At 49.2% G+C, this 27,415-nt stretch overlaps 1 protein-coding gene across 2 annotated transcripts; it reads right to left on the reverse strand.

Annotated features, from left to right (window-relative positions):
- Window positions 1-8,966: 8,966 nt before the first annotated feature.
- On the reverse strand, window positions 8,967-22,236 carry CXCL14 (C-X-C motif chemokine ligand 14). 2 transcript variants are annotated; one of them, XM_072841078.1, is made up of 4 exons: window positions 21,976-22,226; window positions 21,704-21,809; window positions 17,841-17,954; window positions 8,967-9,821 (listed from the first exon to the last, which is right to left on the reverse strand). In XM_072841078.1, the coding sequence occupies exons 1-4, from the start codon at window positions 22,037-22,039 to the stop codon at window positions 9,701-9,703; spliced, it is 405 nt and encodes a 134-aa protein (XP_072697179.1). In that variant the 5' UTR covers window positions 22,040-22,226; the 3' UTR covers window positions 8,967-9,700. The 2 variants fall into 2 exon arrangements, with proteins under 2 accessions (XP_072697179.1, XP_072697178.1); XM_072841077.1 differs by lacking the exon at window positions 8,967-9,821 and adding an exon at window positions 14,024-15,225 and having other exon boundaries at window positions 21,976-22,236.
- Between the last annotated feature and the right edge of the window lie 5,179 nt (window positions 22,237-27,415).

Here is a 27,415-nt window from a genome sequence, read left to right on the forward strand (position 1 = left end):
GCAAAAGGTGCTCCCTGAGATCATGCACTGTGGCGGCCCCGTCACTTTCCCACCAGATGTGTAAAGAGGGAAAGAAAAGTATTGCTGTTAAAAAAAACAAAAAACAAAAAGAACCCCTCTCTTCTTTTGAAAGAGGTAATATATGCACAGAAATAAAAGTCAAACAGTATGGAGGAGAGTCTGATGAAAAGAAAATCTCCCTCTGCTGACCCAGTTGCGAGCCTCCTTCCCTGGAGGCGGCCTCTGCTACCAGTTACTTGGGGGTTCTTCCAGAAATACATATATGTACTTGTGTGGGGAGGGAGAGAGAGAGAGAGAACGTGTGTATGTGTGTTTAATAGTTGGTGGTGTATTGTTTTGGATACAGAGCGCCCCAAATCCACTTGCTACCTTTCATTCCTCTACCGGCTGCCCCAGAAGCTAATCATTCTGGGCTTCATGGGGATGGAGGAGGCTCCCACGCCACCTTCTTTCAGCTGGGCTCTATCAGTGGCAGGCAGCAGCTGGAGGTGGTTGGTGGGAAGGGGGTGGGATTGGAGTATTTTTTTTCCCCCTATCTTGTGCCCTACTGGATTTCCTGTCTCAAAGGTTCTGTCCCATGATCCTCACCTTCAGCTACAGTCTGGATTGCTCCTTCAGGGCTGGGCTGCTGATGGCTCCCCACTGCTGCTAACCCCAGAGGACTGCATTATCCTACCCGACTTCCCTTAACTTTGCCCACATTTTTACAAATTTTCTTCCAGGGGTGTGCTGACAAAGGTTTAATAACACACACACACACACACACACACACTCTCTCTCTCTCTCTCTCTCTCTCTTTCTCGGAAAAACCAAACCCTGATTTGTAACATTTCCTGATTTCTGTGGTGTAAATTCTCCCACCACGCTGGTTCCAGGCTCACTGACAATGTAGTTACTGGCTCATAAACATTCTGAAAAAGTCGCCATTGGCTCCCATGCACATCACTGCCTTTCCTTTATTGTTATCTTTAATTGCCCCGTTTGAGTGTGGCATCTATCTAAGGAGTATGGGTCAGATATTTTGTAGGGTGCCCAGAATGGATGGTTTGGTAATAATATTCTATCAAACTTCTCTCCAAAACGGCTGAACCATTGCCACCTTTTGATCCCAGGATCCTTGAGCATGGTTTTTGCATATAGTTGGTTGATTAGGGTTATAAAGAAGAGATAGTCTGGAGTACTGTTTTTTTTTTTTTTTTTTTTTCTGGGGAAGGAGGGCAGAGAACATTTGTTTGGAAACAGTGTGTGTGGGTGTGTGGGTACATCAAAGAGAAGGAGGAAAGTCTCCCACCTTGGCATCACTGTCTAAGCTCCGAGTCTGTAGATCTTCTCTTCAGTGGGGCACAGGGTTTGGAGAGGAGTAGGGTTGTGGGGGGTTGAGTTTGGAAGAACCTGGACCAGAGTCCAACGAATTTGGCTTCACTGTGGCTTTGCCACTTGCTGGCTGTGTCATTCTTTAGAGTTCCTGAGTTTTCGGTGTCACATTTGCCCAATGGGGGTGACCATTCCTCTTCTCCAGAAAGTTTGACTATTCCATAGAAGAAAGCATGTCACATGTCTCAGGGAGGGCCCCGCACGTTTCAGCTGCTCTACAAGTGAGAGTTTTTGTGGTGGTGGTGATGATGATGATTGGCCCATAGTAGAGTTTGGGGCCCAGAGAAGGCAAGAGGTCTTGCCTTTAGAAGTTGTTTATTCTTCACAGAGCTGGTTTAGCCCTTCTACCTGGAAGGGTGTGTTTGGAGAACCCAGGCACCTAAATCTGTCTTTGGCTTTTATTCCCCTCCACTCAGGATGTGTATGCTCTTTTAGGACAAGCACATTCAGCCAGCTTCCACCGAGTGGCTTCTTCAGAAACCTGCCTGGCACCTTATATTGAAGGAATGCAGTTGAGGCTTGTTTGTGAAACTATAACATATGTATTTTTTTGTATTTAGAAACTTGATACATATATATATATATATATATATATATATATATATATTTGAATGTATTAATGTTTTTCAGAAATGAAGGTTTCAAGGTTCTGAAAACCAAACTGGTTCTAACAGAGTGGGGTAGAAAGTGTGGACTGCGCAACTCCTGAAAATCTTCCACTGACAGTTTGTGAACTTGCAAGAATGGTGTTGAGATGTGGAGGAGAAAAGGGATCCAACATTTCTTCCGGGGATTAAAAGTGAGTCCAGAATTGCAAGGACTCGGGAGAAAAAGGCTCTTGTTGAGCAACCCTTTGAATAACCGAGCCCCTTTCTCTCTGAGCGCTAAGTGTTGAGATGCAGCGTCCTTACTGCCTAGAAACCCAACAAAGACTGGCTTGGTGGTTGCTTTGAGGTTTCTGTTCTATGTAGAATTTTAACCATGAAAAGACACAAAGATTGGTTTCTTCTGAGTCCTTAACTGAACACCACAAAGAAGGACAATTAGCGGGGAGCTGGGCTGCTGTCTCCCACCAGCTATGCTGCTGCCGTCCGGAACCCCTCCAGGAGCCACGTGAAGTACGCCACCCAGCCCCTCTCTGCCTCTAGTGTTTGGAAATGTGCCACAGACTCAACCGTCCAGGTATGGAGATTGCTGGGCTCCAGAAAGGCTGTGGTGTTGAGAGAATGGGTCTTTATCTGTAGCCTTGTTGTGTCACTTGCTGCAAGTCCTAATCTGTAAAATGGGATAATCCTGGATTGAAGGCCTGCTCTGAGAATGAGGTGAGAGATGGTGGATAGTGTTGGCTTGGAGTAAGGGCCCTATAATGGTAGTCATTTATTTAGTATTGTCATTCTCCCCATTCCAGGCGCTAAGGCACACCTGTCCTTCTGCCTGACTTTCAGAGCCCTCCAGACCATTCCCAGCTCCTTATCGTCTGCTGTACCCAAGCAGGTCTCCATGATTTTTCCTATTCGTCTTCTTGTTACACATGTGGATAAGAGGCCATGCCTCTGACCAGGAACAAACGTCTGCATCTCTCTGAACTCAGCTTTTGCAGAAATGAAGGTGTAGTGAGCTCTCTCCCCAGGGATTACTACGAGAGTTAATGTAGACAGTGGAAACAAAGGACCTGGCTCAGTGCCTGACCTCTGGCAGATGCTGATAAAGGCCCTTTCCTTGGCCTCCACCTGGAACCTGGGCTGGAAAGGACAGAGTCCTTCCCACAGAGGCCATGTGCTGACTATACACATAACTCAGGTGACTTTCTCGTTGCCTTACCTGGTTCATGGAAAGTAGCATAGTGAGCATGTGTGTGGACTTTGTGTCAGGACTCCTGGATTCAAATCCTTTGTCACTTCCACCAAAAGGTATAAATTTCTCCAAACCTTGGATTACACATTTATGGAAGGATTTATAAAGATGTCCATAACATTTAAATTGTTCCAGGGTGAAATGATGTAAAGGATGTAAAATGTATAACGCACAATAAGGATTCGGTAAATTATTGCTGGTATTCAGCAAGTGTTTGAGTAAATATTCCTTTTCTTTCTTTCTTTCTTTCTTTCTTTCTTTCTTTCTTTCTTTCTTTCTTTCTATTTTTTAGAGAGTGAGAGAGCAGGTGAGTGGGGGAGGGTCAGGGGGTAGAGAGAGAGAATCTTTTTTTGTTGTTGTTGTTGTTGTTGTTGAGAGAGAGAATCCTAAGTAGGCTCCATGCTCAGACGTGGGGCTCAATCTCAAGATCATGATATCGTGACCTGAGCCAAAATCAAGAGTCTGATGCCTAACTGACTGGGCCACCCAGGTGCACCTGAATAGATATTTCTGCAGTTGGTGTATGAATAGGTTGCCTGGTTATGCATGTGTAATAACATTCAATTGTATCCTAACCTTTTGAGTTTGTTTATTGATTTATTTATGCCTGTTGTAAATAATGCTGCAGTGAACATCTCCATGTGAGCATTATTGTCCTTGATTGGAATTCTTTTCTTGGGATGGACTCCTAGAAATGGTTTTGCTGGCCGAAAGGGTTTATCCAGCAGTTCCTGAGGATATTTCTGTATTGCCACGCAGGCTGCAAAGAGAGCTTTGGCAGTAAAAAATACTCAGTAAAAGTTCTATTATACTCAGCAACCACTTCTTTTTGACACTTTGGTGGAGATCTTCCCCGCTCACCTTGTATTTTAATCTATTAGCGATCCATGGCTTTAAGATTTATTATGTCATGTAATTATTTCATTCGAATTTAATGAGCTGGCATTAGTAGTTTTGCTTTCAAAAGCCTTATTATGAAGTTAACGTAAGCATCATTTGTTTTGTGCAACTGGGCTTAATTCTTTTTTTTCTCTTTTACTTTTATTGATGTGTAATGTCTCTTGATGACAAGTGACAGAGACCTGACTCTTGCTTCAGGAAAACAGAACGAGTTGGCTCCCGTGTGGGAGGAGAGAGTGGTTGCAAGTTCAGGCAGAGTTTGATCCAGGGGCTAACCATGTAGCTTGTAGTCCCGGCACTGCATTTCTCTGCTCTGGTTCCTTCTGTCTGTCTGCTTTGTGCTCGGGCAGGTTTTCTTTGAACGACCCCAAACATGACCCGCGGCGCCCTGAGGCCGCATCCTCATAGCTCCTGACGCGAGAAGTGAGAAGCCTCTTTCTCCGGCTTCTCCTGGTACATCTCGTCAAGTCCCTGATTGGCTTTCTTGGGTCAGGTGTCCGCGTCTTGGCCAATCAGCGTGCTGCGGGTGGGCGACGCTGGGCTCTGATTGGTCACCGTGGATCGGGGGGCCGACGCTGCTGCGGTGGGTCACGTGCTCGCGGACGTCGTGGTCCACAGCGCCCCCAGGCTTCACCCGCTGAGGAAGGAGCCTCCAGAGGGAAAAGAGAGAGACAGGCGGGGAGGTGTTACCGCGGACGCGGTGGGTTAGGCCTGCAAGCTGCGAAGTCACCACCAGATGGCGCGCCCGCCCTTTCTCCTTCACGTGAGCGCCGGGTCTTCCCTGGGTCTTTTCTTCCCGCCTGTTAACCCACGACGGGGACTTTAGGGGCGCTCCTGCCTGATGGTTCCCAGAAGCATTAAGACCTCGCAGCCCGGAGTCAGAGGAGCAGGCCACGGTGGGGCGTGGGTGCCACGAGGGGGGCGTGCATGGAAACGCGGCGCTGCGTGGACGGAACTGGTTCCGCGCACGGACGGTGCTGTTCCCTCACGGTCTTAAGCGTCTTCCCCTCGGCCGGATTCCTCGGTCTGAAAGCTCTGTGAGTTCGGTCCGGACCCCGTTTCTTGAAAAAGGAGTGTCTGAGTGTGGTCAGGAATGTTTGAGGAAAATCCAAGCCAGAGGCTTCTCGAACCTTCTCTGTGCCACCCCTGAGGGGGCCCGTGCTGAGGAGGGCGCTGAGGGGCGGGAGGGGGGCACCTGGGAGAGTCCCCCTCCCCCACACACACACCGCAGTGGGCTCAGGTGGACGGTGGTGTGGGAGGGATACAAACGCCACCCTTCGGGGTCAGTTTCCAACGACGTGGGTGAATGGGTGTCACGGTGTTCGCGCCCGCACGATCCTGACGGCTGGGGACACGGCACCTTCTGGTCATGAGTGGACGAAGGGGGCGGTCCTCATGTTCCATAGGGTAGAATAAGTGCTCCAAAAAACTTGAACTTCAGGGCTCGGCTACGTGACCCCTTTCCTTGCTGTCCTTTTAGTCATAAAACATGTGCTCTGCGCCAGGCACTCGCCCAGTGGGGGCTGGGAATTCAGAGATGAAACCTGTTCACGATTATCAGAGATCCCACAGCTCAGGTGGAGGGACAGACATGTCTAGGGAAAGATGCCACTCAGTGTGGAAAATAGTGGGGCTCTGACAAGGCCTGGGTCAAAACCCTGACTGGGCTCTTCGGTACCTGGATGACCTTCTACAAGTGACTGACTCTTTCTTCATCAGGCTCAGTTGTGTTTTGTTTTTAAAGATTTTATTTATTCATGAGAGACACACACAGAGAGGCAGAGACACAGGCAGAGGGAGAAGCAGGCTCCATGCAGGGAGCTCCACGTGGGACTCAATCCCGGATCCCAGGATCACGCCCTGAGCCAAAGGCAGATAGATGCTCAACCGCTGAGCCACCCAGGCATCCCTCAGTTTTGTTTTATAGAACAGGGATGATAGTAGAGATGTCAGTGCCTAGTTCATAGAGTGGATGTGAACATTTAATGAGAACACGTGTGAGGCACTTTGCCCCGAGCTTCACACAGGGAGATGTGTAAGTCTTATTGATCGCCTTACCTTGGATGGGATTTGCAAGTGTCTCAAGGCTGAGAGACAGAATTAATACAACTAGGTGACAGGATGTGAACTCCAAAGATTCCCGAAAGGTTTAGAGTGTCAGGGAAGAAATCAGCGAGACTAAATATAATTGGGATAGATGTACGGTGGCGAGCTTAGGTTTAAAAGATCAGTTGGTCAAACACTAGATTGGAGTGGGAGTGTGTGGGGCACAAAACTCTGCTCTTGCATGATGACACCTTGGGGAGTGGTTAAATGCCTGCCTAATGGATGTGATGAGGTGGCTAAGAACTGTAGCTTGGACTTTGGAGGCATTATTAAAAGCACAATGTACCAGATAAAGGAAAGGAGCTGCAGCCGTGCCAGGAGGTGGTTTGGGCAGGGCGACCTGGATGGCAAATGGCCTGGAAGCCATCACCTGGAATAGCTTAAGGATGCACAGGTTTAGCCCGGAGAGGGTCAGGCATGTCACAGCATGGGTCTGCCTTCTGCAAATGTTAAGGTTTGGCACCTGAAAAAGGTATCATGCTACCACTGTTTTGCTCCAAAGATAAAACTCAGGAAGCATCCTTTAGTATCCTGGTTCAAGAAAGGATTGTACAACCTTTTAGCACTGTTCCAACCACAGAGTGAGCTGCTTTATCAGTTGTGGGGTCCTGGTAGCAGAAGCACTCAGGCAGCTGCTGGATGCATCATCTGGGATGGTCTAAGGCAGGGATTACCCACATAGAATATAAGGAATCATAAGGATGCCTTTCGGGAATCCCAGAATCTCCTGAAATCATTTGTAAAATTGTGCATTTTTTTCAGGGAGAAGGAGGCATAGCATTAATTAATGTTTCTGGGGCAGGAGGTGGGGGGCAGCATTGAAAAGCAGTTTAAAAATACATAACATAATAATAAAATAATAAAAATAAAATAATAAAAGAAATTTAGCTACTGCGTGCAAGGTGGGACTAGATTTTAAGGTGTTTTTCCCCCCAGATGTAAGTCTTTGCTGAATTGTTAAATATATTCTTGTATCATGAAATTATTGTTATTTATTATTAGCTGTCAACTTACTGTATGCCTATTATTACCAAAGAGAGTTCTACATATTTACTTGAATTATTTCATCTGTTTTAAGAAAATTCTTTGAGATTAAGCATTATTATTATTCCTATTTTATAAGTGATGAACTGAGGTGTGGAAATTCACACCAAGTTCCAACTTCTTTTCTTGGTAGATATGTGCCCCCACATCTGACCTTTTTATGCCAAGTAAATGTCATGTTATGTTGGAAATTTTAAAGGTAGGATGGTAGTAACCGTGTATTGGCTTTTTACTTTCTGTGTTGAGACATCTCATTTAATGCTCACTATAGCCCTATAAAGTTGGGCTTGGGGAGGAATTAAGTCACTTGCTCATGGTCACTCAGCTTTTAAGGAGAGGAGCCAGGATTTGAATGGGCCCATCTGGCTCACAGCCTGCATTCTCAGCTCTGCAGACACTTTGGGCTGGGACACAGAGTGGGGGTTCAGGCCCCTTCTGTGTATTTATCCCGCAAGGGACTGTTTGAATAGATGGGGGAGAGGTACAGAAAACCCCCTAAGGATCTGTGGCGGGCATGGGAGGCAGAGTAGCAGCTGGACATACCCTGAAGCCTCAGGAGCGGGATGCCAGCCCAAGGGCTAAATGTGGAGAGGACAGCTGAGTCAGTGAGCCTGAAGGACTCACGTGCCCCTCCCCCTCAGCTGCCATAGCTCCAGGTGGCTCAGCAAAGTGAGGTTCAGCATACCCTGTGTCTTGGGGCTGTGCCCTCTCTCTCACCGCAGCTCCTTCCAGGCTCAGAGAAGGAAGCAGGTCAGCAGCCTCATGGCAGGAAAGCACTCCAGAGGGCAGTTGGAGGGGAGATGTGTTCTGAACTGATGTGGTGGGAGGGACTGCACCTTCAGGTCTGCAGGGTTTCCTCAATCTTCCTGATGGGCTTCAGCCCTCCCCAGGATCCCTGAATCAGAAGGATCGGAATAAGATGTCCAAGGCCTATATCCCATTACCTACTCCTCTGGAGTAGCTAATCCCCCACTTAGTGTATGCCAACCAAATTGTCAAGGAGTGATTTTCCTCAGTCCTCTGGGAAGTACAGCTGCTTGGCTGATTTGCCTCTCTGAAACCAGAATCTGATCCTCCCAATTGTCTGGGAGTCTCATGTGAATAGACACAGAGAGGAGGATAGGGGTTTTGATTTGTGTCTTCATTGAACAGATGGGTCTCCAGAGTACTGTGTGCCTGCTTCCCACTGAACAGTCCGTGGACACAGGCTCCAATTTTTATTTAGCACAGAAAGCAGGCCAGGGTGGAACAGGAGGAAATGGGAGATTGTCCAGGAAGATCCTATAGGGTGCTCTTTAGGGTTAAAGAGGCACCATTACTTCCAAAGGGCCCACACTTGCTTAGGAGTAGGTTTCTCAAGGGGTAAACTGACTAAACATTTCTCAGATAACCACATAATTCCCTACCCTACGTGCTCTCTTGCCAAGCCCTGTAAGTAGAGCAATCACAATTTATCAGTCACACCAGTCTCTCTTTTAAGAGAGAGAAAGGAAACACTCTTCATAATTACACTGGGACGGCCATTATACACTGGGCTTGTCCCAGGAAAACTGGGATATATGGTCACCCTACCTGGAAGTGTCCAAAGATTTAACACTGCCCAAGACCATCTATAAAATGGGACTATTAACAGAATTTGTTGAGAAAGCAGTCAATAAATATTATGATGGTGTTTACAGTTTTTAAATTTATTTATGATAGTCATACAGAGAGAGAGAGAGGCAGAGACATAGGCAGAGGGAGAAGCAGGCTCCATGCACCGGGAGCCTGACGTGGGATTCGATCCCAGGTCTCCAGGATCGCGCCCTGGGCCAAAGGCAGGCGCCAAACCGCTGCACCACCCAGGGATCCCTACAGTTTTTATTAAACTTTGTTGCCCCTCAAAGTGTGGGGAATCAGAAGGGTTGATATCTTAGCAGCTATCAAGGAATTGATTGTTATTCTTTCTCTCATCAGTCTCTCGGTTTATAATTTTTTTTGACTGTACTAATGGAAGTACTTAACTCCAATCTGTCTTTGCAGACCATTATTTCAAGAGGACAAAAGCCTTTGTAATTTAGAAATGATTCTTGTTTGAGGGCTGCCTTTAACAAAACAATGGGCTGAAAGAAAGAGCCTGTTGCTTCACCTTCCCTTTTGCTCTGGGGAATAACTTTGAATATGAGATGAGAGTCTCATTTGCATCCAATTAGACATGCCTACTACTCATCCCACAATGTCAGCTCTCATTATGAAGTGGGGCTGATTTTTTCAAATCCAGCTTTGAATTAATTTTTTAAAACCCAAAATGGTTTCACCTTGTTTCTAGCTTAAGACGTTGTGTTGAATTGGATGCTGCCACAGTCCTCTTGCTTCTTCAAGATGTTTGGTGGTTGTGGGAGAAGTCTCTGGCTGCTGCTTCTCAAGCAGAATTTGTGTGTACCACACGTGGGTGCGAGTAGCGATTGCACAGTTGTTGGGCTCGCTTCGGTGGGTCAGCGGGGGAAGCCCCGAAGGAACACTTGGGGGTTGCAGTCTTCTGCCTCCAAAAGACAAATGAGGTACACTCAAGACAACCCTGGCCAAGGCTGGCTCTCTGTGTGGCCCGTGTTAACTGGATGATTAATCTCTATTCAGTGAACAGGAGTTAAGCCCCTGGTGAGGGCACAGCAGAGTCTCCTGTGGGCCAGGGTCAACAGCAACTGTGAAACAGCATCTCTGCCACACACAGCTGAGTTTGAATCCTGTGTCTGCCGCCTAGTAGCTTCGTGAATGTGGGCAGTGTATTCACCTCACTGAGCCCCGGTTTTCTTATCCATAAAGTGCAGCTGACGACAGAACCCCCTGCTATGGTTGTTAGCAGGATTCAGTGGGATAAGGTGCGTTAGGTCGTCAGCATGGGGTCTGGCTCACAGGCCACTCTGACTGGACCAGTTCACTGCTGTCACTGTTCTCACGCAGCCTCAGGCAACTTGGGGAGAGCCCTGGGCTGGGCGCACTCACTCTTTGCTGCCCTCTGGTGGCACATGTCAGAGTGGTCTGGCTGGGAGGAGGCTGGGAGAGGTTACCTTAAAAGTAAGAAAATTTGGGTTTTATTGCTTTCTCGATGACCCCTGAGAATATCTATTCAACTTTTCAAAAAGAGGAGGAGAGGAAAGTACCCTGAGGTTCCTAAAAACAGGATGATGTCTTCCTTTATAGAAAGTTGCTCAGGAAAGCTGTGGTCAGCTTCCTTGCCCATGAGGTTGGGGAGGCTAGCCCCAGCCAGATGGCAGGCAAAGATAAAGGAGAGGAAGAGACATGCATGAAACGGGGGGTAGAGGTTGGAGCTATGGCTGGTTTCCCTGGACGTTTGTTCATCTAGGGCGTGGCTGGTCTTCCGGATGCCCCTCTGAATTCCCTGAGCCTTCCCCACTTTTCCAGCAGTGGTGCTCCCTGTCTTTGCAGGTCTGTCTCATTGCCAGTGGACGCAGGAACCACAGGCCACGTGAGAGCAAGGATGGTATCAGCACTTCCTATTGTTGCCTGACAACAACTTGCCATTTGCCATGAGTCCTCTCCAAGCTGAGAAAGGTCTTGGTCAGGGGTTGCTTCCTCCGAGCCTAGGTGAGGTACCTCTTTGGAGTGGCCCTGGAGCCTGCAGCACAGCTCCCTAGCATCGTGTGCTTAGACCGGTGGCCAATTACTGCTGAGTCTGTATCTCCCTCGTAGACTGGGAGTTTCTGGAGACATCATTCCTAGCAATTGGCACAGTATGCTACGCATAGCGAAAGCTTCCTGATAAGACAGTGGCTGGGCAGATGAACAGTGGACTCTGCCCTTGAGGACAAGACAGTACTACACCAAGCCTTTGTTCCCCATGGTGCTCCATGCTTGGCACAGGCCTCTGTACGTAGTGATGGCTCAGTAAGTGGGTGCAGAGAGTGTGTTCTCAGGTGCTTCTTGGCACTAAGGTTAATTCACAGTGTTTGAGTACCTCACAACTACTGTCATAGGTTTTGGCAGATTTTTACAAACAAGTGTAAGAGATTGTCCCTGGCTTCTAAGAGCATAATCTTGTTAGATGTCTTAGTTAAAATAAAACTATTACATTGTAGTACCAGTTAAATAACTCAAGGCTGAGATGTGCTGTCCGGGTGGGTGTTAGAGTTGCTACCCGAGGTAGAGGGCTGGCTTCATAGTCTTGAGGCATGTGAGTTGCACAGACCCCTGTACTGAGGTTTGATGCTTTGCTCTTGCCATTTTGACATGGTTAGTTTTTGAATGAGGGCCCTGCATCTTTATTTTGCCCCAGGCCTTGTAGTTATGTAGCTGGTCCTGGGCCAAGATCCAAGCTGACCGGGCTCAGTGATAGAGGGTTTGGCTGGGCAGAGAAGATGAGCAGCAGAGCTAGGCCAGAGCTCTTCTAGGACATGGCCATCCGGGCATCAAGCCTGCATCAAGCCTGGTGCAGTGCTGTGGTGCTCTCAGGACGTGCCTTTTGGAATAGTGGGGCAGGGAGGGGTCAGAGGTGTGGCATTTGCATCCTAAAGCATACCCATCTGTGAGGAAGTGGTGACTCTGAAGATGAAGCCTACGTGGGGGCTTGGGCTGCCTGTGTGCCCCTGCATGCCTCCCCAGACAGGCCTGGGACAGCCACTTGGAAAGATGGCCTGGCCTTGCTTTGCTGCAGTAGAATTACTGTCCCTTCTGGATTGTGGCGGATATACCCCTCATCCGGCTGCTGGGAAGCCCCGAGGAGAAAAATGACGAGCAGCAGCTCTGTAAGTGGGAAAGAGGGTATCTTCCCTGTAGCTGAGCATGGTTTCTGGCGCCAGAGGGTCCTCGTTTGGTGTTTAGTGAATTGTTGGGGCTAAGAGCCTATCCTTAGTGGTCCACCTAATACTTGCCTATTGGAGGACAGGGCCTAAGTCATACAGGAAGCATAGCCCAGTCTTCGTTCTCCAGGGATACACAGTCTCTGTAGGAGATGAAACATTTACACACACTCTCTCCTCCTTCTGCTCCCTGACAGACGGGGTCGAGAAGTCCACTTCTCCCCCTACTGACTGTGTCTCCTAAATGAATTTCTTAACTTGTCTGGGCACCTGCAGTACAGCATGGTTGGTAGGGTGGAGGTTGAGCATGCAGGGCAAGTGCCCAGGTCAGTGCCTGGCACACTGTAAGGGGGCGTTGTTACTGTTCCTAAGAATCCCTTCTGTGCCTTGGGAGGTCAGAGAACCCTGGGGGGACACATGGGCAAGCAGGGCTGGAGAGGAGGTGCTGGTCCTGGAACCACAGATGAGAATGAGAGAGCAAGGGGAGGACATGTGTGTGGTGAGCTTAGAATGAGCAGAAGGTGAAGGCTGAAACTCAGGGAGCAACACAGAGAACCCAGTGCCCCATGGCCCCATGCTCTCATGCCTTAGAGTTGTCAGGCTGGAGGTGTGTGTATGGGGGTCCTTCAGCCGACCTCCTTACAGTGACCCTCCCTTGTGAGGTCCCATGGTGTGCTGATCTGGGGCCAGGTAGGGTTCAGGGCTCCCAGGGAGAGAGGCCTGGCCTCTGGTCTCCCCCGCCTTGGTATGTGCCCTCCTACTGGGGCCCTCCTGCTCTGTTCTGTTGTTTAGTGTCTGGGCTTCCATATCCAGTCTTCCTTCTTTCTCCATAATGAAGGGAAAGGTGGGACCAAGCCCCGGCATTCACAGTGGCCCTGGCCCACTCTGTCCTGCTCCTCTCAGCAGAAAGGCTGGCAGGCTCTGCTACTGGAGCAGTGTGATGAGTGACCTTGGGCAACTTTCTTAACCTCTCTGGTCCTCAGTTTCCTCAGGAATAAATTTGGTATAACTTGGCATTGCTAGGAGAGGAGGCCATGATGTAAAGGGTCTATTGCAGCATTCTGCTGAGGACATCCTAGGGCAGGGTACTTGCTATGTGTCCCTGTAAGTGTTGGCAGAGGCAACAGAGGTAAGTGCATGTCAGGAAACCATCCTCAGAAGTGAAGTGCATGTGGGCACCTGACTTCTCATCCCTGGTGTAGTGCATAAGAAGTGTGGACAGGTGGAGGCTGTCCCTTTAGTCAGTCCTGTGGAGTGTGGGGGACACAGGTGGGCACATAGAGGCCTATTTTAAGGCCTGGCTGACTTGAATACAGTGGACTGTGGGGCTGTGGGTGGTTTGCGCAAAGTACGGAGTGGCCTGGTCTTGTGAATACTAAGGGTACTGACATTTACCAAGTGTTCATCATGCCCTATTATCCTGAGTGCCTTATGTGTATTGCCTCCTGCAGTCCCCAGAAGTGCATGAGGTATGTGTTCATCACCCTCATCTTGCAGAAGCTGAAAGAGAGCCTCAGTATTTCTGTGACTGTAACTCCCTGACAGCCTGGCTCCAGAGCCCCTCAGCCCCACAGCGGGTACTTTCCACCTCTCCCTGAACCCCACTGGTATCATGGCTGCCCTGGACTGTATAGATCTTGCCTGGTCCCCCATCTACTATCTTCCCTAAATGGGGACCCTAGTGTGACCCTTTAGTTCCAGATGTATGGACCTGGTTATTCTGATGAACCAGCCCTGAGACTTTAAGACCTTGCATTCTGGCTGTAGGACTGTAATGGCATTCCACAAAGGTGACGATATTAACAGGTATTTGGGAAACACCAGTTTTCCTTCCTTTCCACTGCATTGGTCCCTGTTTATTTACAATGCGGTAAACATTTGATTGTTATTCTGGCCTCACTGAATAGAAAAAAGTCAGTAGTCTAGAATTTGGTACATTTCAAATATATTTTATTACTTTTCTTTTTGTCTTAGAAAGAATATGAAACCTGCATGCAACGCTAATGGTTTCTGACATGTGCGTAGCATATGACACAGCAGTACAACGAGGCATATACTGAAGGGGCAGTGTGTGGAGGGGGCTTTCTTCAGAGTATATTTACAAAGGAAAGGGCATGTGGTCATCTCAGCTTTCAAAGAGGACTGCGCTATTTAACATTGAATTACACGGGGGAATCGCAGATAGAATGCTTCTTCTGTACTGCCTATTCTGTTGCAAGGAGAGAAAGAGACATGCTTTGAAGGTTCTCCATCATCAATAGAAGGTGTGTCTGTAGCTGTGGGATTGTGCATGTATTGGTTTTCTTGTATTTCTTGTATTAGGTTTTCTTGTAAGGTTTTGCTAACAGTGTTGGGAACTTCACGTGCTTCCAGAGCATTAAATACTGAAGCAGTGAACCTTTCACAAGAAGAAGACCCAACCCCTTCCTTAAGGACCTTATGCTTTGCCATCCCAGAATCTTGGAAATGTTTCCTAGAGTATGCAAAAATAAACCAGGAGATGGGGGTGGGAATGAAGCACATTTCTCTGGCAGCCAACCTCAGGTTCCTCAAAGAACAGATGCCGAGAGATTGGCTTCTGCTTGCCCCATGACAGGGGCCACTGTGGAGTCCCCCTGAGGCTGTGACCAACCATGAGCCCAGGAGAGCCCGTGGCAGCTGTGCTGAGGCGCCAGGACCTCTGAGCGGAAGCTTCCTGCATTAGCAACGGAGCAATGCTGCTATGAAATGTTTCAACCAAGCTCTGTGTTCCTCCCAGGCGCTTATAAAGCTCAGATGTAGTGATGTCTGGACAAATACAAAAAAAGCATTTTTTTTTTTTTTTTTTTTTTTTTTTTTTTTTTTACAAAGGAAAGGCATGAGTTTCCCCCTTTTCGGTAAAAAGCAGTGTGTGATAAAGTCTGGAGCACAAGAGAGAAGGGTCTCACATCTGGAAGCCTTCCTTCCACACACAGCTATAAAATGTAAAAACTGACCCTTGGTAAAAAGTGCTTTGTAACAATATATAATTTGTGTCTTATGCCTGTGAGAAAGAAAAGGTTTGTTTTTTTATCTGCAGAGTCCTTTGCTTGTCTCCCAGCTGGTGTGAAGTTTTCCCATGTGGGATATTTCACCCTACTCTTCGTAGACCCTAGGAAGAGAAAATACCCGTGTAAGTGGCTCAGGATATGATGCAGGTGATCCACAGGACAGTGGCTAAACTGCTTCATCCTTGTCTTTAGGAGTGCCCCTTCCAGGAACGCCAGAGCTTGGGAGAAGCAGGGGTGGGAGTGGGGAACATCTCAGAGGAGGTCATCGCATGGACCACAAAGCTTACCCAAATCTGGCTTTGTACATTCTCAACAGCTTCCACCTCTGCAACCCTCAAAGCCCTATGGAGCAGACCCTCTCTATATGTGAGAAAACTGAGGCACAAGGGACTTCAGATTTGCCCAATGAACACTGAATGTCAGTGGTGGTAATGAGGTCTGTCTCTAGCACAAGCAGGGATGCAACAGGGGAGGATAGGCACTCCCTCCTTCAATTTAGGATGGTATCTTTCTGTCTATTTTGCCCAGAGAATGCATGTCCTCCAGAAAAATGCTAGTTCTAGAAGCTCCTGACCAAAGATGAAGGATGGTAGTAGTTAGGCTGGCCTGGGGCTATCTCGTAGGCCTGTGGCTCAAGGTCACCTCCTCTAGTGGTTGTGGGGCCTGTGTGCATTCCCAAGCTGACCTTTCCCCCTCATCTTCCAGGCTGTCTCTCTTTAGTTAACTTAAATCCCTTCTCTTCTGCCCCCTGGCTGTTCCAAGGCCATGCTTCATGCTCAGACAGCCAACTGATTCCTCTGCCTCATTCCTGATTTGAGTAAGACCACCTAATTGTGCTCTGATGCTGCTGCTGCTTCCCATGGCAGCTGGAAGCTCACAGCTCTGAGATATGGAGCTGCTAGTCTGGCTTCAAGGCCTGGGCTGCCTGGCTGGCTTCTCCTCTCTCTACGCTATGTTTATGATTCTCTTGCTGTCTCTACAAAGAGGATTTCCAGATAGTTCATTTCTTTCCATTGTACATTCATGGAGACATTTTCAACCTCTTATAGGGGGCATGGAGGGGGAGGGCAAGGGATTGCCCCCTTCCTCTCCCAGGATGGCTCAGCTTCCCTGGAAAGAAGACAAGCTCATTTTAAAATGAAGTGATGGGAGGCCTGGTAACAGAGATGCTCTCATCATTGGAATTTGTAGAAATAAAAAGAGGAGAGTTCATTGTCCCAGGCCTGCCTCCACTTTATCAGAGCTATGGCCCAGGTGGAGAGCTGGGGGACAAAGTATGCAAAATGCCGGAGTGCCAGCAGTCTGGTGGAGATGTTCTCAACCGCTTCCATGGACTGGCCCTGAAGTTAGCCTCATTCCACTTTGATGACGCAGGGCCTGGAGACTGACAGTGGATAGGGCAGGTCCTGCTTTTGTCACATGAGCCACCTGTGCTGACCAGAAAGAGGGCTTCATTCCCATCAGATTTATAGAAAATAATCTCTCGCTCTCAACAGTTTCTATTTCAAGCAGCTGCAGACGAGGCAGTTTTGGAGGCAGGACAAAAGGCGCAGGTACTGGGGTTGGACCCGAGTGTCAGCTGTGGGAGAGCTGGTCATGGGCTGAGCTTAGAGTGGAAGAGCTGCATGGGACCATGGGAGGGTGGTTCAGGCACCTGCTCTGTACAGGGTGAAGGTGACCCTGGGAGGCCTGGCTTCCTGCCCTGTGCTCCCTGGGAAGTCACTTCCCACCTCCACTTAGCCTTGGTTCCCCCCTCTGCAGGATGAGGTGCTGGCACCAGCACCTGAGGAAGTCCCCTCTGCGTGTGTACGTGCACGCAATTCCCCAGACATGCTATGTAGGTACAGGTGTAGACAGGCCCTGAGTGTATGAGGAGTAGCTGTGTTCTGGGACAGGTTCACCTGCATGCCATATGAGGAAACCAGAAACTCACCAGACACAGGACCCCAGGAGATTAGAAATGGAAAGTCACCTTCTTATTATGGGGACACAGAACCCAGAGAAGACAGGGATCTGGTTCACAGCTCTGGTCATCTCATCACTACTGCCCTCCCAGATTAAGCATGGCTCTGATTTTATTTATTTATTTATTTATTTATTTATTTATTTATTTATTTATTTAGTATGTATGTATGTATGTATGTATGTATGTATGTATGTATGTATTTTTATGGCTCTGATTTTAAAGGGTCAAGCCCAAGGTCCCTCCCTGCATCTGCATAGGAAGGAGTCTATCAGCTTTGTCATGAGCACCTGGAGGGGAGGGAGTATTGTTGGCAGGGCACTGTTCTCACCATCTTGTGTTGTACCCAGTGTTACAGTTAACTAATACCATTACTTGCCATGTTTTACTTACACAGGAATCACAGAGAGCCATACCAGGTGCTTGCTCATTCATTTGACAGAGGGAAACTGGGGATCTGAGAATTTAAGTTACTTTAAAAAGAAGAGGAATTAAGACTACAACTTAAAAAGTTAACATGGTGCAAACTTTAGTTCACAAAGGGATACATTTTTGATGCTTAGAATTGTCCAAGAGAGCAATAGCCTTTGTGAAATTGTGAATGGGGTTCTGCAAGCCGGGTTAGGTATCTGCTTGCTATGGCTACTGTGGGGGGTGTTCACCTATCAGATAGGGGTTCAATGAGCTAGATGGGAGTCTAGGATCTGGAGCTGTGGGAAGGTGGGAAGGAAGGTGTGAGGAGGTGGGGCATACCTGCGCTTCTCGTTCCAGGCGTTGTACCACTTGATGAACCGCTTGGTGCTCTGCAGCTTGGGGTGTAGGCAGTGCTCCTGACCCCGGTACCTGGACACGCTCTTGGTGGTGATGCTGAAATGAAGCAGCATGACGTGGAGGATTGAGAAACTTGAATGACAGGCTTGGTGTGGCCTGTGGGTGGTCCTGGTCTGTTCCAATCAGGACACGGAAAGACTGTGGCCTCCTCCTTCCTTTCAAGGGAGTGTGTCCATGTGCTCACTGCCTGGCTGGCTCTTTGGAAGTTTCTGGGTGTCCCCTTAATCTCTGATTTCACATTAGGGGCTAACCCTGTATGGAGTTATTGGCTTTCACTTTTCCCCTGGTACCTTAGAGTCTGGGATACTCTCCCTACCCTTGTCCCTACCCCCATGAGGCTACTGTTAACAGGGCTCGTGCCTCATTGGAGAACAAAGCTCAGGGGATTCTTCCAGCTGCTCTGAGAGGTGGAGAGGGCTAATGACAGCAAGGTGCACATGCTGAGACCTCTTTCCTTGGATGCAAGGAGCTCAAGACAGGACAGACATGCTTTGCGCATGTGGTGGTCTCTGACCTTTCAAACCCCAGTTCCACTTTATCTTCTGAAGACTGTCCCATGGTTAGGCATTGTGGATCTTGAAGTTAAGTCTTGCTGGCCTTGAAACCCATTTTTATTCCTGAGCATGAAGTCCCAGTTTGTCTCAGCCTCCAGCAATAAAATAAGGCCTCCCTTCAGGCCTCTTGTCAGCCAGTGTCCCAATCCAGTGGAGGCCTTAGCCATGTGGCAGAGAAGCAGGTGGCATTCACTGTACAGAGTATAAGGCCTGGGTGTGAATCCCAGACCTGTCTGTGGACCTTGGTTAATCTCTCTTAATGATTTTGCCCATTTGTAAAATGGGTCTAATAATAGGACCTACCTCTTAGGGTTATTGGGTGATTAGAGGATTTAATCTATGCAGAATGCTTAGCACCTGGTAGATGCACAGTGAAGAGTGTCACTGTAATGACAATACTGTCATTAGTATTTGTCATGGAAGATGGGGTGGCTGAGGAGAAAGAGAAGCCTTAGTATAAGAGCTACAACCTGGCTGGGGATGCAGGACTGCTGCTCAAAACTGCTAGGCCCCTCTCAGCCAGGGCTGGGTCAAGGCAGCAGGATTTAGGAGGAAGCTTCTGGATGGGGGAGGAAGGGTGGTGTTTTAGAATGAGAGACCACCTAGGGGACCTGAAAAACTGGAAGGTGAGAGGGGGCCCCTCCATGAGAGGTCATAGCACAAGCAAGGGATGATGGTGGACTAGGCGCTGGGGAATGAGCTGAGGGCCAAAGAGGGGTAGCTGGAGGCTAGGATGGGAAGAGCAAGAAGGGAAGGAGAGAGGTCAGCTAGGGCCCTGTAGGTTCCTAAAGATAAAGTGTCACAGGGCACATGAGCCATATTCTAGATGGGAGTAGGGCCTCTATGAACTGAGTCTACCAGTTGACAGGGAAGAAAAAAATCAAATCTTGCCACCAGTATGGAGATAGGAAATTTGGGGGCAACTTGTTCTCTTCCTTCTCTGTGCTCTGAATTTCAAGGCCCCCACCACAGCCTCAGCTTCCTAGAGCAGGAGTAGTTCTGCTAATGCCTATGGACTGGGCTCTGCCTTCAGTGGTCCTCCCTGAGACCAGTTGCTCCCGTGGTCCTGTCCCTTCTTCTCAGTCTCAAGCATGGGCCAGGCAGGCTTCAGGGGGGAGTGTGCTCAAACTCCTTCCTGTGGTACCTGGTTGCTCTGTGGGAATTTACCCCTCTGCTCTCTCTGCCTACACTGCCGGTTTTGCACATGGAATGGAAGGATTTGGTGAAGCCTGATGAAAATCCATTCCTATACAGTTAGATCACTGTATAGGCTGAGGATCCACAGTCCTGAAGGGAGGGACAACACGGGAGGACACTCAACCGGCCCACCACAGTCCTCACATGCTTGTCACAAAACTAGGACTGTGAAAATTGGTTATAGGGTGAAGACATTAGGGTTTCTGTTCCCAGCAATTACTCAGAAATTCTGGGTCCTGCGTCCCCTCTCCTCAGCGGTTCTGGGTGCCGAGGGTTTTGGCAAGAGCTCAGTGGACACAGGATACAAATTGCCCTTTATAAAATTTGGAGTCTTCTGGTGCAAGAACTCCCACTTGCAAAGCAGACTGCCCTCCCCACCCCACCCCACCCCCAGCCTCATCAGAGATTTCTGGGTGACTCAGGGTGAGCTGGAAAACTTGCTTTTGTTCAGCTTTTGTGGCTGAAAACCTGCTTTGGCAAAAAGTGCTGGCCCCTTGTCTAGAGACTCTTAGCTTGAGACAGGAGAGGACGTTTAGACTTTCAGGGATGGGGGACCTGGGTGTGGATGAACGTTTAGGAGATGCTTACTGTGTTTGGACCTCCAGAGGCCCCTGCAAGTTTTCACAGGGCTGCGTAACTCTTGCACCTGCCCACTGCTGTCAGTTTCTTCTCAATTCTGACAAGTTTAGCCAGGAAAAAGTAAGCTTGTTTATTGAGGGTTCTGTCTTTTGAGATGGCTCTGCATCCCATACCCTGCTTCTCTTTCCCTGCAAGGTCTTGGCACCTCGTCTTGGGGTGGTTTTCAGCACTTAGAGGAGTGCAGACTTAATTTGCGGTGCCCCTGCCATCTTCAGCCCCCACGCTGGGAACCAAGGGGTCTTGTAGCTCCTCCCTCAGCTTGTGGGAACTCTGGCCCTCACCAAAAAGGAGTTTCCAGCAGGTCTTCTGGGCTTGAGTTTGCAAGGCAGGGGGGCAAGGACAGGAGGTTAATTTAGGTGCCTGGGCAGGAAGACAGTGGGGTTCAGCTCAAGCCTCATGGCTTTGCAAATTCCCTTAACTTCATCCTGACTCTGTAGCCCCCAGGTGGCAGTGGGGGGTGGGAACTGCCTTTGCATGCACTCTTGTGGAGGCCTTTGGGCCAGCCGGTCCAGCAGACAGAAAGTACTTGCCCAGACTGAGAATAAAGTGTGTCCTGTTGCTGGGGGAGGGGAAGAGGGGCCAATGGTCCATGGCAGATATTTGGTAGCTGCTTTGCCAAGGGCTTCTTTCCTGGCCAAGTGCGTATTGATGGGGAAACAGTGGTGCTGGACTCAAGTGGTTAATTGGGAAGGCAGAGGAGCAAGGAAACTCAGTGTTCTCTCACTCTGCCCCAGTTTTTAAAATATTCCTCGCATCCCCACCAAGCAGGGCTCCAGCTGCATGGCACGTTAACCCCAGCAGAACACTTTGCACAGCACTGCTCGGCTCAAGGACCCACAAACCAGTGGTGGAAGATGGAGGATCAGTCTCAAAATGAAATCTCTAGGAGCCAAAAATGGGCCCTCTGTGGTCCCCTGATCCAAAAAAGGCTCTGAAAGGAGGGTCTGAGGACTTAGACATTTGTTCTAATTCTCTCTCCAATAACAGGAAGGCAGCACGTGTGCCTCCCGGTTTGGGTACAGATTCTAGTTCTGGGTGTGTTTTGAGTGCCTTCGGTTTGGAAGTTCTAAAGTTGGCACAACGGAAGCCATTTACCCCTTGACCACCCCAGAAAGGTGGGCAGTGCAAGCAGCTAGGCTGCCCATTTGAATCTTAGCAAGGGTGAACCCCAAGAAGCTGTTTCCAGAGCACGGGACAGTGACCCTCCTTCCAAACTCTTTCAGACTGTCGCGCCAGCGTCCCAAGGACTCGCTGGGCAATTACAAAGGCTGGTCCAAGGCCTTGCCAGAGGCACAGAGGAATGTTTGTTAGCCCGCCCGATCCAGCCCCATGCTGCGCCCCAGCACCGGGTTAAGAGCAGCGCGCACACGCTCACGGTGAGGAGCCAGAACTCACATAACCATCTTCTCCTCGCAGTGCGGGTACTTTGGCTTCATTTCCAGCTTCTTCACGTCGCTGTAGCGAATCTTGGGCCCCTTTCGGGAGCACTTGCACTTGGATCCTGCGAGAGAGAGCGCAGGGTGCCGTTCAACTGCGGGCGGGGTCTCCTGTCCCCGACCTCACCCAGACCCTCCAGGGTCCCAGGAAGCCCAGCCGTTGGCGCCTGGGTGCCCCGGGACCGGACGGCACGGCACGGCACGGCAACGAGGGACCTCCCGGGCACTCACCGTCCACGCGTGCGGCGCAGAGCGCCAGGAGCAGCAGGAGCAGCGCGGCTGGCAGGAGCCTCATGCTGGCCGGAGGGGCGCGGCGCGGAGCAGGGACTGGGGAGGGCGCCGGCCGCTCGGCTCGGCTCGGCTCGGCTCGGCTCTGTGTGCCCGGAGCGCGCCTCCCGGCTCCGCTCGCTCCCGCTGCGCCGTCGGTGGTGCCGGGGCTGCCGCGCCGCGCTCTGCGCTCCGCTCCGCGCTCTCCGCAGCCTCCCTCCGCCCGCCGGGCCTCTTTTAAATCCGCGCCTGCCCTCGCCGCGGCGAGCTCATTAATATGCAGAACCACTCGGTGACTCACTGAGATTTCTCAACGAGGTGGGGGGAGGAGACCTTCCCCGCCCCGGGACCGTGGTCGCAGCGGCGCTCGGCCGGAGCCACGCGCGCACACGCAAGCTCACACCCGCTGCCCTCTCACTTCCACACACACTTGCACACCCAGACTCCAGCCCGCGCACACCGCTGGTGCCCGGGCTGTACCCGAACACTTGGGAGGCTGCTTAAGGGCACTGCTTCGCGTGGTTCCTTCTGGCCAGACGGGCTTGCTGTCCCGAGCCGCGGAGGGACCCAGGCCCGCGGCCCAGATCTCCTGAGAACAGAAAGGGTTTTGGAGCAGGTGCCAGGTGTGGTTGCCAGCAGGCCTGACTCGGAGGGCGTGAGTTGTCCTTGCTGGGCCAGCGGCCTTGGTGGCCGCAGCACAAGGCCAGGTCTGCAGGGAGGTTGCCGTCTGCTGTATGGCAGCAAAGCTATTGCCTGTGGTCCCCGGGGCTGCCTCAAAAGGTGTGTGAGGGAGATTTGGTCACTCTGAGAGGAAGGCTTCTTAAAGTGGTTTGTGGCTGTGGGAGCTGTCTGCTGAATGGGGAGAACAGCCAGGGGTTCCTCGCTGTCATACCGTTCTCTAAAGCCTCTGCCCAGTAGGGAAAGGTGGCAATGGTAACCATCTGGACAAAGTCCGTATTCCACACATATGCCAAGCTCTGTGGTATAGTGGTGTGGGCCAAGGCATGGCAATAGAAATTCCTGCTCCATTACTACTCTGAGCCTTCATTTTGTTTTCTGTAAGGCAGGAGTGTCACAGTGCCCGCCCGTCATAGGGCGGCTGTGAGAACTATATGTAAGATCAGACATGTAAAGTGTTCAGCAGGCTGCCTGACCCATAATTGGTGCCCAGGAAATATTACTCATTGGTATCGTTATAGTATGTATTTTGATATATATTATTTTGATTTTTATAAATCGTCTTCCAAGTTGGTGTTTATTTATTTATTTATTTATTATTTATGATAGTCACACAGAGAAAGAGAGAGAGAGAGAGAGAGAGAGGCGGAGACACAGGCAGAGGGAGAATCAGGCTCCATGGACCGGGAGCCCGACGTGGGATTCGATCCCGGGTCTCCAGGATCGCGCCCTGGGCCAAAGGCAGGCGCTAAACCACTGCACCACCCAGGGATCCCCCAAGTTGGTGTTTTAATTCTTTATTTGATGATCGTGGAAACAGACTCAGAAGAAATAACTTGCTTGAGATCATGTGGCCAGGAAGCCGGTGGTTAGGCCAGGAGGGGCCCTGGTGTCTATGGGTGCAGAACTGGGGCTCCAGTCTCTGGGCTGTCCTGCCTCCCTCAGGCACTTGGTGAGGTGCTTCCTTCTTAGACCCAGCGACAGGGGATGGTGTGTCTCGGGCTCCAAGGGTCCCTGGGCTTGGCTCCCAGGCCAGAGCTGAAGCCAGGGCAGAAGCTGCCAGGTTATTCTAGCTAGCAAAGCTCTGTGCTGTCAGCCTGATAACTCTCTGGGGGTACAGATACCCAGAGAGGGTCCTGGGTGGATGGGGAGGGCAGGCTGCTAGGGGCAGAGTAGGAAAATGTGTATTGTCTCTTCCTAGTTTGAGACCTTGGCTGCCTTGAGAGGATGCTTGGCCACGAAGAGCCTGTAGAACTTGATCTGGCTTCAGGCCATTTCCTGAGTCCTATGCATGTAGTCGTATCAATATGTAAACTAATGTCAACAGCTGGACATTTGGGTTTATGCAGATGAGTGCAATGGAGTGATTTTTGACATTAACATTAATTACAAAACTTTTTAATCTTTTGAAGTTTTTTTCTTAGTACAAAACCAAAACATTTGTTACAGAACTATCAGAAAACATAAGCAGAAGAAAACATAAAAAAACACACCTCCATCCACTCAGAGGTCTACACCAAGATGCTAACAGTGTTATCTTTTTAAACCCTTTTGTCTTTGCTTGCATGCATTTGCACAAATGTGACCAGTGTGTGTGTGTCCTGTTTAATAACCCACTTGTTTTACCTATCATTGTATCATCAGCATTCTCCCATGTGACTGGTTTTGCTTCTCCAGTCTCTCTTTTAATAGTGTTATATGAGGGGTGCCTGGGTGACTCAGTTGGTTAAGCATCTGCCTTCAGCTTAGGTCATGATCCTGGGATCCTGGGATCGAGCCCCGTGTTGAGCTCTCTGCTTTGTGGGAGCCTGCTTCTCCTTCTGCCCCTCTTCTCCTGCTTGTGTGCTCTCTCTCTCTGTCAAATAAACAAATAAAATATTTTTTTAAAAATAGCATCATATGAGGTCATAGAGCATTGTGCCTGAGAGCTTGGTGTCTCTATGTCAGACTGCCTGGATGTGAATCCTACTACTAGCTGTGTGATCTGGGGCAAATGACTTAACTTTTTTTTAAATAATTTTTTTTTTTTTTATTTGTGATAGTCACAGAGAGAGAGAGAGAGAATGAGGCAGAGACACAGGCAGAGGGAGAAGCAGGCTCCATGCACCGGGAGCCCGACGTGGGATTCGATCCCGGGTCTCCAGGATCACGCCCTGGGCCAATGGCAGGCGCCAAACCGCTGCGCCACCCAGGGATCCCCGACTTAACTGTTTTTGATACTGATTTTCTAATCTGTGAGATGGCAATAATAATGATAGCTACAGCTTAGGGTGAATTAAATGAGGTGGTACCTTTAAAGCTTTTAATATGGTCCTGTCACAGAGTAAGTGCTCAATAAGTTCTGTGTATTGTTCATATTTTGGATGCAGCATATTTCATTGTACAGATGTGACATAATTACTTTTAAGTAATTACTCTCTGCTAGACATGTCAATTGTTTTCCACCATATTATCTCAGAAGCAATGCTGCGAGGCAGATATTCTTGTAACTTAATTTTGGGGTAGCCCTTTAAAAATTGATCATGTCTCAGAATCACTGGGCCATGGGTCATGCCTATTTTAAGGCTTTTAATACAAGTTGCTCTTCAAAAACTAAAATGCATTTTATTCTGCAAAAAATTTCTTACCTTACAAAGCTTTCTCAGAGCATATGGAATAGATTTTTTTTTTTAATTAACAGTGCTTATTAGTTAAGTGGGATCTAAGAGCATCAGGGATCACAGGCACTGAGCTTTTGTAGGAAAAAGTGGTTGGCCCTAAAAATATGGGCCAATTTCCCAACTTCCAGGGCCAGACCAGAAGTCATACAGTCCAAAGTATCATCCCTAGTTGTATTCTTTAGTCTATGTATGCTCATCTTTGAAACCGAAATATAGCAATGTGTGTTTTTTTTTTAAAGATTTATTTATTTGAGAGAACAAGAGAGCATACACACGATGCATGCTGTGGGGAAGGGGAGAGGGAGAGTCTTAAGCAGACTCTGCACTGAGTATGGGGCCCAATGCAGGGCTGGATCTCAAGACCCTGAGATCATGTTGTGAGCTAAAACCAAGAGTCAGATGCTTAGCCAAATGTGCCAGTGGGACGCTTGGGTGGTTTAGTGGTTGAGCGTCTGCCTTCAACTCAGGGCGTGATCCCAGAGACCGGAGATGGAGTCCCACATCAGGCTCCCTGCATGAAGCCTGCTTCTCTCTCTGCTTGTGTCTCTGCTTCTCTCTCTCTGTGTCTCTCATGAATAAATAAATAAAATCTTAAAAACAAAAAAACAAATGTGTCACCCAGGTGCCCCCAAATACAACCGTGTGTTTTTGTAAGCAGAGCTCACTCCTATTTGTGTGAGCTCTTCCAGGGTCACTGGTATAGAAGAGGATGAGGGCTTCCTGCTGCCAGCCTGTCTGTGGATGATGCTGCTCAACTGGGAGAGAGAGGATGTCTTGACCTTTGACTTGCCTTTAGGGTGTAGATTCTCTACTGAGCTCATGTTGGTGGGGAGGGGTCTTTGGGCAGGTGGATGAGGCAGGGTGAGGTGGATATAAGTAAGGGAGTTTTGTGCACAGCGGCACTGCCTAATTGAAGGGGATCCCTGGGGTGCAGTGAAAGACCAAACACATGATCCTGCTCTCTGGAGCACAGTCTCTCTCTCTCTCTCTCTCTCTCACTCTGTATGTGTGTGTGTGTGTGTGTGTGTGTGTGTGTAGGTACCTAAAGGTATTTATGGTCATGCTGGCTTCTGTGGAAGGGGTACAAGCAAGTTGTGGGGGGTACAAAGATGGAAGGAAATAGAAGCAGAAAATCGCTCCTTGAGGGAGTGGAAAAATTGGCAGAGATGCTACAAATTTGCATATTCATTCTGTTTACAGTGATTGAGCACCCATTGTGTGCCAGACTCTGTGCAAGGTGCTGGGGATATAAGGTGAACAGAGGAGGGGTGTACCTGTTCCCAAGGAGTCTAGTGGGGGAAGACAGACATTACTCAGACAACCAGAGATGCACATCAAATTACTACAGAGCTAGATGTATTGAAGGGAAGCTGATGCTGTGGGGCTCACCAGGGGATCCGACCAGGTAGGGAGGTGGGGGTGGCTTCCCACAAGGAAATGCCCACTGGATTGCAGTGTGAAGGATGAGAAGGAGTTAACCAGGTGACAGTGAGAGGAGAGCACTCCTACCCCCTTATAGTCTTTGCTCTTCACATGGTGATCTCCTGGGGGTAAACCCCTGCTCAGTGCCTACTGGCTTCTGATCTCACCCAGAGGCAAAGCCGGTCCCCTGGTGACCAGCATCCACCTCTCTCCCCATGGGCATGCTCCATCAGAGTGCCTTGTCTTCTTCCTCAGATATGCAGAGCCTGACCCTATCTTGGGATCTTTGTCCTTGCTGGCCCCTCTGCCCAAACTGCTGCTGCCCACGTGTTGGCAGGTGGCCCTCTTCTTCCGTGTAGTCAGTCCCATTGTCACCCTCCTCCTCCCTGTGCCTGCAGTCACTCTCTGTGCCCTTAACCTATCCTATTTTACTTTTTACATTGTATGTGCAATGACCTCACACTGTACAATGTGCATGTTTCTTTGGGAGTATATTGTGGGTCATCTTCTGATCTGCTGGTTCTGTGAAGGTAGGGTCTGTGTCTTTCTTGCTCATCCTCAGTGCCAATTGCAGTGATTTACCACATTTTTGATAAATAAAAGTGTGTTTCAGGCAAAAGACCAGGTGTCTTTGATAGAGCAGT

Source organism: Canis lupus, chromosome 10 (assembly GCF_048164855.1).
Source record: "Canis lupus baileyi chromosome 10, mCanLup2.hap1, whole genome shotgun sequence".
NCBI lineage: Eukaryota > Metazoa > Chordata > Mammalia > Carnivora > Canidae > Canis > Canis lupus.